The 10,540-nt window shown below is 36.5% G+C and overlaps 2 protein-coding genes across 2 annotated transcripts; one reads left to right on the top strand and one right to left on the bottom strand.

The window, feature by feature from the left end:
• The first annotated feature begins 34 nt into the window (after nucleotides 1-34).
• On the top strand, nucleotides 35-2,325 carry LOC105211423 (transmembrane reductase CYB561D2-like). The gene is made up of 3 exons (XM_011182829.3): nucleotides 35-1,040; nucleotides 1,112-1,304; nucleotides 1,363-2,325. Exons 1-3 carry the CDS (start codon nucleotides 705-707, stop codon nucleotides 1,668-1,670), a joined length of 837 nt encoding a protein of 278 aa, XP_011181131.2. The 5' UTR covers nucleotides 35-704; the 3' UTR covers nucleotides 1,671-2,325.
• Nucleotides 2,326-2,887: 562 nt separating this feature from the next.
• LOC128919699 (protein spitz) lies at nucleotides 2,888-9,957 on the bottom strand. Its single transcript, XM_029039735.2, has 2 exons — nucleotides 9,833-9,957; nucleotides 2,888-4,456 (listed from the first exon to the last, which is right to left on the bottom strand). The coding sequence occupies exon 2, from the start codon at nucleotides 3,728-3,730 to the stop codon at nucleotides 2,912-2,914; it is 819 nt and encodes a 272-aa protein (XP_028895568.1). The 5' UTR covers nucleotides 3,731-4,456; nucleotides 9,833-9,957; the 3' UTR covers nucleotides 2,888-2,911.
• Between the last annotated feature and the right edge of the window lie 583 nt (nucleotides 9,958-10,540).

Below are 10,540 nucleotides of genomic sequence, written 5' to 3'. Positions count from 1 at the left end.
CTCACATAATGATAATGAGAATGATACGAACTATTCTGTTTGGCTTGTAACCCTCAAAGCTAGTTGTTGATTTCTGTAGTAAAACTTTGTGGGGACTTAAATTAACCCACAAAAAATGTCAAGCAATACTTTTAAAGGTCTTAGCTTTCATTGAAGTTCTTCAACCGACCGCGAGAGAAGTTCTACCATTGAAGTTCTTCAAAGGCATGGTCTATTTATACAAAAATACAAAACCATCGAAGCATTTCGCCAGCGATGGAAGAGTGGTCTAATTAAACAGCGGCAAAGGTGCAACCCCCGATAAGTTGGTAGCAAAGTTTCTGGCTGTACACAAAATCAATCAGCGCTGCAATATGCCAGCCAATATAGAGCTTCAGCTTGACACGCTGATAAAGACATTGAGAAGCAAAGATAAAAATTACAAAACAAAAATAAGAAAACAATCATATTAATCACGAGTCGATGTCGTAGTGGAGTGGGAACGCAATCAGCCACATGCAATGGCGTCGATGATGCGGGGAAACGCGTTTTTACATATTGAGATATTATTTCGGATAGAAGACAATGCGAAGACTTGCAAAAACAGTAATAAGCGAAACGAGCTCTCAGCCGGAGCGCAAGCGGGGCACCATTTAGGTTTGTCGAAAATTACAGTGAAACACAAATCTTTTTAGATAAATACCAAAAGCTGAGTAGTCAACGAAATGACACGTCGTGGCAAATTTGTAGTAAACAAAGTGAGCAATGCCAGAATACATTTCAACAGGTACGCACACTCAGCACCAGCACCACCAGGTCCAGCAGCACCGCAACACTGCCACAATGTGAGCAGCAGCGCACCCGCGCAGGTGGGTTGTAGCGTACGGCGTGCCACACAGCCACCGCCGCCACCCACGCTCACGCTTACACAAAAGCTCGAATTCGTATTGACGCTCGTTAATCGTTTGCTTATCGGCTTCATAACAATTTACTTGTGTTGGATGAGTCTGCGTTTGGATAGCAAGGATATTCCGTGGCATGCGGTCTTTTGTACGCTGGGTGTAAGTAAAGATAAAAGTGGTTAGATCGCTTGAGGAATTAGTAAGGAAATACAAATATTTACCATTTACAGTTCCTCTGCTTGATGTCCGAGGGTCTCATGGCCTACTATCGCGGCAACGTCTGGACCCAAGTGTGTCATCGGCCGGAAAAGGCGCGTTTGCATTGGGTGTTACAGTTGTGCGGCGCCATAATCGGTCTCATTGGCATTGTGATTAAAATGTTTCTGGAAGAGGTGCACTTTCACACGCGTCACGGCATCATAGGTGTGTAAGAGAGCCGATTTACAAACAATGATATGTATACAAACATTTATTCTTCCAGGTCTGGCGACCATGGTCATTTTATTCATCAGCTTATTGAGCGGGCTCAGCTCACTTTACGCCACCGAATTGAAGGGTCGTCTACAGCCACGTTTTAACAAAACATTGCACAATATTATTGGCCTAATTACGTTTACATTGGCCATGCTAAGCATGTATTACTCCTTTGAGACACAACTATTTAACGATTACTCGTTAGATGCCTCGACTTATATGGACTTCCGTTTGCTCTTGGAGATTATCACCATTCTTATATTCGTGTTGACCGCCTACGGGCCTTTGTGGTGCTTGTTTTATAGTCGTTTGTAGTACACGAAGGGATAGTTAGTGATATTGAAGATTGGAAAGTGACACAAAGATGACAAGAAGATTCTAGCTTTACAAATAGAAATTTATAACAGAATTTTTCTGAGGAAAAAACTTGAAAACTCCATGGTGTTAGCATGACTAACACGACTTTTACAGTTTCAAAAACACTGCATACGAACATAAACACATTAACAACAACAAAATCATCTACTTTAACGCTGTTAAACTCTAAACAATGCAAGAAGTGAATGTTAATTATCCCTGCCCACTAGAAATGAAAACAAAACGGTTTAGCTTTTATTTTTGCAATCGCTTTGTGCAGTTTTATTTAATTTGCATATTATTTAATATAAGAATGTGTGTATAATAGTTGTCACAAATAATACTTTTTGAATGCCGCAATATAAATTAATATGAGTTCTCATAAAATACGCTGCAATATATATAAATAAATAAATATCACGTATGACCTAAATAATGTTTATAAAAAAAAATTCGTAAATTCAGTTTTTTCGGAGTTAAGTTGTGAAATTGTAGAATTGTTATGTTTTAAATGGATTCAATGTATACTTGTTTGTTTATATGTATGTAAATGTGCTGTGATGTCATGGATTTATGAAATAGGATTTTATTTTTAGTTGAAATATTAGTATATTTCAGGAGTATATATGTAAGTGTTGTATATAAAGCACTCGAAGGCATTTAGTCATCACTAGTCTAAAACTGATGTGTTTCAGAAAACGGTACAGTTAAAATGTAATTGGCTTGCTAGCTGAGCTTAATGTCTAACAAAGCTTATTTAATATTAATATTTTTAATTTAATTTTTATAGTGGGTTACAGTGTTGTATTTGCGAAAAATAATATTTTTATTTCTACAGTGTGAGCTGTTAATTTTAAGTACAGATAAAATCATTGCTTTGGAATTAAGTACAGTTGAACTTCTATAACTCGAAGTTCTCCATAATTAGAACTCTTGAATTGGCAATAGAAGTAAAATTTCTTACAAATTTCCTTCTATAACTTGATCTCTCTCTAACTGTACTTCCAATTCGATATTAACTTTAGTATTTAGTAATTTTAATTATTTCTTCAATTTTTCTTATATTTCTCTAGACCGATTTTAGATTTATCTTGCGACATTATTTACAAAATTCAACGAATACAACACCACAACCACACTATCTATTTTTTCTTTCTTTTTTCATATAAAGTACGTTTCATATACGTTTAATTCCAATTTTACATTTTGGTCGTGCGCTTGATAGCGAATGACATAGAAATCGCTTCAATGTAACGGCGCAACGATGGTGCACTAGCACCGCCCTCGGCAGCGCCATAGACACGACCACGCAAGCCGTTACCGCTGGCATCACCAACAGCTCTGACCTTAGCTGCACCGCAACATTGCGGCTCATTGCAGTAGCGACATGCCTTGGTTGAGAAATAGGTGTTCTCACACTCTTCATCGTCCTCCGTAGAGTCAGTGATCTTGTAGTCCTCCGCATGCAATTTACTACGCTGCTCATAGCGTAAATAGAGCGTCAAACAGATGAAGAGCACAAAGAGTAGCGCACAAATGGCGCCGCTTGCGATGCTCGCCTCCTCGAGCATTGGACGTGGTCGTTTCGGCAAGAAGGATGCATCGTACTCCTTGTACTCGCAGCGTGGCCCCATAAAACCGTTTGCGCACTCGCAATTATACATGACCGAATCGCCCAGCTTAACCGAGAAACAGGTGGCATCATTCAAGCAATACCAAGCGTCGTAGTTCACCGGACACTTGTACGTTGGGAACGTGATGTTTGGTCGCGGTGTTGTTGTGGTAGTGGTGGTCGGCTCTGTGGTGGTGGTGGTGGTAGTAGTGGTCGTGGTCGTAGCGGATGTTGTCGACTTTTGTGGCGAAAGCGATGAGGCTGCCGAGGAGAGTGTGCGTGGCTTCGGTATGGAGCGACTAGAGCATGCATTAACCGCGTTCGGCTGCTTCAAAAGACAAGCGAGCACTAGCGTCATCGTGCAGACACTAAAGAGTAGCGTGCATTTGCGCTTGAGCATAGACATGATGTTGAGAGTTTGCGTTTAGTTTGCTTATAGAAGTAGTAACTTAATTAAAAGAATGTGTTCAATACTTGAGAGAGCGAGGGAGTGTGTGTGTAGGATGTGTGAATTGAAAACTTGTATCAGTTTCGGTTTTCGCTTCACAAAATACTGTTTCTTGGAATGGAAAATATTCGAGTTGGAATTCAATTAATGCTATTGGTTTTAATTACTTAAAAAAACATACCAGACAACTTAAATATGTTTTGATAACTTAGAGATTTATGTAACGTTTACTTAAAATTCAAGTTCTTTGATTTCAGTTGCTGCTTCGAGGTTAATATTACAGTTATTACAAAAATGTACGAGTCCACAAATAATACAAAGTTTTTTGTTGACGATTCTCACAGCTTTTTCGCTTCTGTTACAATTATATTTTTGGTTTAAAAAATTCTACACTTCAAGCTGTACGTAGTGTAACTATAACGAATGACTTTATTTAAAACAGTTAAATCAAGTTGCTAAACCACTAACTTGCTATCACAATTGACGGACATGTACACACATATAACGGTACAACGGTATTTCCACACAAAATATTAACTTTCGAACTTAACTACACACTGAGGTGTTTACAAAACACTTTAAACTTAGATTATCTAAAACTATTAAATATTGTAAAAAACGGGCAAAATTCGTTGTTGAAAAGTTTTAAAAAATCAGTTGGTCCTTGTCGCTCTTGTGGTATACCTGCGAAAATAAGATGAAACGAATTACATTTTTTAAGCTATCTGTAACAAGTATAGAACAAACTAAGTGAGAGGCTTATATTAAAAAAAAAAAATAATAAATAAAAAACTAACTGTAAAATAAAATATATTAAAAATTAATAAAAAAAAAGGTAAAATGAAAATCAATAAAAAAATTGAATGCTTAAGAATTAACAACTTGATACACATTTTATTTAGAGCTGTAACAAACTGTTCGTAAAATTTTCCGTGAAAGTTGAAAATGTTCAAATTCAATGGAGAAAGTTCCGAAAAAGGTACCAAGACTGGGTTATCACTGAAAGCACAAGACTTTGAACACTTGTTGCATACTAAAACTCATCGTTTTAAATTGATGGGCTTCAAATTGTCGACTTTATTCTAAATTTTATTATTATTATTTTAATTTATTTACAAATGCATTTTTGATGATGTCATGTCAAAAAGACGAGATCAAATAGAGAGTAATAATTGCTTAAAGTCTCAATTTACTAATTATTTTTGCACAATCATAATGCAGTAAAGGATCTTTCAAGAAAATCATATGCGTCATGGCATAGACATATAATTGACATTGAAATAGGTTTGTTTACAGATATATCATAGAGAAAGTACCGTGTGTATCATCCGACTGACTAAGAACTCATGCATTTAGGGGCAAAGTGCAGCAAGACTTTCGGCGCCACAATCAGCGATTCACGTTAAATTAACAATGACTAAGTTATGACGTATGTATGTGTGTGGAATGAGCAGCATTGCACATGTGCGATAAGCAAAAAAAAAACACTGAAGAATGAATTGTAAATAACACAAGTGTCGATGACTGTGTGATGAAAATGCAGAGATGAGTATTTCGAAATTTTAAGAAATTTTCTTGTCATTTTTTTTTTTAATTTTTAATTTCATGTACAAATCACTAGCGAATTATTTTCTATTTTTATTTCAAATACCCAGTTTATTAGAATTTTGCACATATTTTGAAACCAATTTTGTATATTTTCTTTATCATCACATATTTTTCTAATATTTTTAATTTCATTTTTTGTTATTTTTGTATAGCGCTGTCCCCCGTTGATTATCCTAGCTCATCAAAGCTGGCTGTGATATGCGTTGAGAATCCATATCACAACCACTTGATGAGGCTTAGATAAGCAACATTTTATAGCCACTTTGGTTGTTGTTTTTGGTTTTTTATATTTTTGTTTTTTGTTTTTGCATTCTTATTATTTTAGTTGACATGATCAAGCTGCAAGCGCCAGCTAACCGAGTTGATGGTTGATGATGTTGACATTTATGCAATTTATGTAGAATGGAATATCCTCCTGCAGCGTTTCGTGCATTCTTCTAATGGTCCCTCTCATGTGTGTACGCGCACTACTACTCGCATGTGTGTGTGTGTATGAATGTATGGAGGTACTATGTAATTGCATGTTATTTGAGTGACAGATTTTCATGATTGCTCGTTTAATTTTTTTTTTATTTTGTTTTTGTTTTTGGTTTGGTGCAGCTCTTAAGAAGACGTCCAGCTAAGCTCATCAAAGCTGGCTGTGATATGCAGTTGCAAATAGAGCATTTCACAACCACTTTGTGAGATTTAGACAAACGTATTTTGTTATTGTTGTGTTACATTACAAACTAGAAGAGGCTTTTAAACTACTCGGTGTGTGTGTGTGTGTGTTGTAATGATGATTATGGTGAATTACGGTTATGAAATGAGCAATAAAACAAATATTTAATTTTTACCAAGCCAATTCACAAGTTTTTGTTGATAACATAATAATATAATTTTCAATGCTGATTGTGCACTTTTCACATTTACTAATTTTTGCAAGTAATTATTTTTTTTATTAAATTTTTTTTTTTTAATTTCACAAAAATCGATGATCATTGTTAGTGTCTCCGTTAATGCTTTAGAATCGCGACGCTCCTCAAAGCTGGCTGTGATATGAATTTCAAAAATATATTTTAAGAAGAAAATGTCAACATTTCGCAGCCACTTTGAAGAATGACACAATTCTATTAGAAAGTACTGAGATGAGTTTTTACTTTAGAAAACAACAAATGAATGCAAATGCTACCTAATCATGCTCCACAACAAGGTTAGAGTCAAATTAATAAGAATTTCTAAAAAAAGAAATTGGTAACTCAGCATTTCACTGCGCAGCGTCTGAATAATTTTGTTTACTGTTTTTTTTTTTTAATTTTTTGTTCAGTTGATAAGTAAAAAAATGGAATAAGCTCCAGGGTAAAGCAACCACAAAAATGAATTATTTCGCTTGTCACTCAACAAGTCAACGCAACGCACCGAGTGTCAGCGGCATACTCGTACATACATAAATGAGGATGACAAAATTAGAGAAAGCAAAAGAGGTTCTTTTAACTACCACAATTTCACTTGCAATTTCGCTTTAGCTCATAGCTCTAGAGGATGGATGATTAAGAAGATATGATTATTTATCTGGACATACATACATACAGATCAAAATATTCTATAGATAATTTTATCAGACAATCACATTATAATTTTAGTTAATTACATCTTAATATCATATTATTATTGTTGTTGTACTAGTAATAGGTTTTATAAATATTTAAAGTCCTGATAAACTCATAGATTAAATAATATTTAATTATTGGCTTTCGAACAGGAGCATTATTTTAGAACCACTTAGTGGAGTGGAGTCTGTCTAAGTGGATCAACTGTTGCTCGATGACGACATACAAACATTTACTGCAATTTATTTGAACACAAATGTAATTAAGAATAATTGCATCAAAGCAAAATATGCTAAATATTTCTTATTAAATAATTACGAATATTTCATCATCACTGTTTCAAAAATGAGAAGCATGCGCTCTCGTGGCATTATCATGACTCGGCGAGTAATGAGGCGCGTTAAAACATAAAAATACATACATTTTGACATGCATACATAAATTGATACAACGGTCTAAGATTTAGAGGGCTTCGCAAGCTGATACTGCATGCATTCAAGATTTAAAATCATCAAAACATACAGAAACACAGAGCAAGTATGATTGGCCAGACAACTTCTGATGTTCAATGCTTAATGGTTGGTGGTGAAGCGTTAATAATTAAGCTGGCGCTAGGCAATTTCCCGAAACGATAGCGAAAATTATTTCGTTCCATATGATTTGCCATAAAATGAATTATGATAGCAAGAAAAGAGAGGAGAGAGAGAAACCCGTGTAAAGCTGAAATCGAGCGGGCATCAATCAAATTCCACGAGCGGTGGCAGCAAGCATCACTTGACCCTACCTACCTACCATCAGCCATGCAGGCGTACATGACAGTCGCTGAATGCGTGCAAGCGATGGTTGGTGATTTCGAAATCATATTAAATGTGCAAACAGCATCCAAACATACATACATACAGGCATACATAAAAAGAGACTGAGATTGTGCATGTGCTAAACGAATTGTTCATCCGCCTTGAATGAAAAAAGAAACTGAATTTATTGATGTGACGTTCAGTCAAATGTGTAGCTGTTTGACTCATAGCACCAGCGAACAACATGTGTTGAGCAAATTGTCACAGTTTCCAGATTTACCTGGGTCATTAGCGCAATTTCGGTTTGCTGCTGTGTGGATGACGAGGATGGAGTGCGTGTTAGGTAAAATATATATATTTTAAAGATTAGTCACTTAATAATTCGTATCAATGACGCTTCTCAAAGCAATAAAATTTATTTTTCTCAATAGAAAAAAATTACAAATTAATTTAATGAATAAAGTAAAGCAATTAATGCGTCCCTTAGCAACAATTAGAAATTTATTTCATGTATGTATGTGTGTGTAGGTCAAGATCAGCACAACTGTACTGCGAACACGCGCATATGCATGTATGTATGTATGTATGTATGTATATTTGTACATGCTTTCACCAACGCTTCATATTTGTCTTGTTGTCTCGGCATTTATGTATGTATGAATTCACGTTGATCGGAATGATCTTATGCTGATGATGATCTGTCTCAACTATTTGCTAATGTCTTTTTCTGTTTCTTTCTTTCTTTTTCACAACAACTTTATTAATATAGCCTTGCTTTTGCCGTCTTTGTTTTTGCACAAATTTAACACAGCATATTAAGTAGTTTCGCCACAATGAAACGCGTGTTACAAAAACCGCCACAACGAAAGAAACAAAAAAGATATACCATTAGCCTATTTATTAATTCAATGAATTTTTAATATTTATTTCTTCATAACAACAACGTAGCCTACGCGTGTTGTTAGCACAGCTAGTCAGTTATACACGAATCGACATTAATACATGTAACACATACAGATAGTCTAATGAAAACCACACGCATCTGGAACTTTGCCGAAATTACTAATAAGAAACAAAAATATAAAAACAAATATTTAAAGAAAAATACAAAAAAAAAAAAAACTGACACACAAATATTGCTAATGTTGTTGTTGTTGTTCTATATATTCATTGATATTTTGCTTTGTGGTTAACAAGCGACTCTAATAAAGCGACACGCGCATGCATATTTTGGAATTCTATTTGCTTGAAAACACATCCCCCCTGCTTTAGCCACCGAAATGCCTCGAAAATGGCGCATAAAATAGACGTCACACCGTATTTAATTAAATAGCTGACGCGTATACAGCTAGCCGTAGCGATTATAATTGAGGTGAGGTGAGGTGTAGACAAATGACGTCTATTAATAATGTCAATTCAATTAATTTGAAACGCAAAAAACGCGAGAAATACAATATACCACATGCGGGGATGTGTATATTTGTATATATGTAAATTAATGGCGCACACACATTCCAGCGACAGGTGTACTCGTACAGGGTGCTGCTAGTTGGACACTTTCTACTTTTGCTTGTTGTTGTTGTTTTGCAGCGTTTTGATGATCTACTCCACTTTCTTAACAAATTTCATTTCTAATTTTTGTTAAACAATTTTATAAAATTTTAAAATTTAAAAAATATAATATATTATAAAATTTTTTTTTTCGAAAATTTTTTTCGCTTTCGCATATTCTGCTTAACAGCACACATTATTTCACACAATTTGCTGCACTTTTTTTTAGTTAAAAATTATTTTAGTTTTTTTTTGCAGTTGTTCAGGTGTAGGAAATTGTGACCCCACATACACACACACACGCACAATCTTACGACGACTTCCAACGAAACGGCACAAAATGCGTATTGAATGAGCAACTCGAATCGTTGGAATGCCAAGCGCACGCGCGCACACATTGACAACAACACCAACACTTCAGATACACAACACAACGCAACGCAACGCCACACGAAGTCGGTCGCACAGCGCGCGTATAAAATTCAAACTATGCAGTCATAACGGAAATTTCTTACTTTGGTGCTACAACAACAATAATGCGACGCGAACGACGCGCTAAAAGGTGCGGCTTGTTTGCGCACCGAAGCTATGCAACAAAACAACAAAATAAGACACTGAACAGTGATCGTTTGTTTGCGGCCCCATTGGTGCACCACCGTCCCACTCACTATTTTCAACCGCGCCACGCGACAATACGATGTGTACGCTATGACAAGTTACGGATTAATGAATGAATGAATGAGTAGCGACGACGACGGCGGCGACCGTCACAGCGTACACATGAATGAGTCTCTGCACCCGCCACCGCCGCCGCCACCGTCACCGTCACAGCCAATAACAAACCAACACAAAGAGTCAAGTTGTAGTAGAGGCACAACAACCGGTCAGCTTGGAAAGGGGAGCAACAGCAACAACGCTCAGCCGCTCCGCTCCGCAAGCGACAGAAGAGCAGCAACAAGACGATTCAATGAGACGAAACGATTGGAGGAATAGCACAGGGCCCAGGGTAAATGGTGAGGCGACGCATTGAAAATGCCTCGGCTCTATTTACTCGACGCGAATGCATAAAAGCGGAGAACGGAAGTGGGGAATGACCAAAAATAAATCCCCATAACAACGTACTTCACGTCTCACCTCACACACAGAGCCAATGAGGCGAAGACGGAGGCGCAAGCAGCAAGCAGCGGCGTATTCTAAACTGTTAAGTGCATAGACAAAACGGC

Source organism: Zeugodacus cucurbitae, chromosome 3 (genome assembly GCF_028554725.1).
Source record: "Zeugodacus cucurbitae isolate PBARC_wt_2022May chromosome 3, idZeuCucr1.2, whole genome shotgun sequence".
Taxonomy (NCBI): Eukaryota; Metazoa; Arthropoda; class Insecta; order Diptera; family Tephritidae; genus Zeugodacus; species Zeugodacus cucurbitae.
The sequence above is the reverse complement of the archived record's forward strand: the minus strand, read 5'-3'. Positions and strand labels throughout refer to the sequence as shown.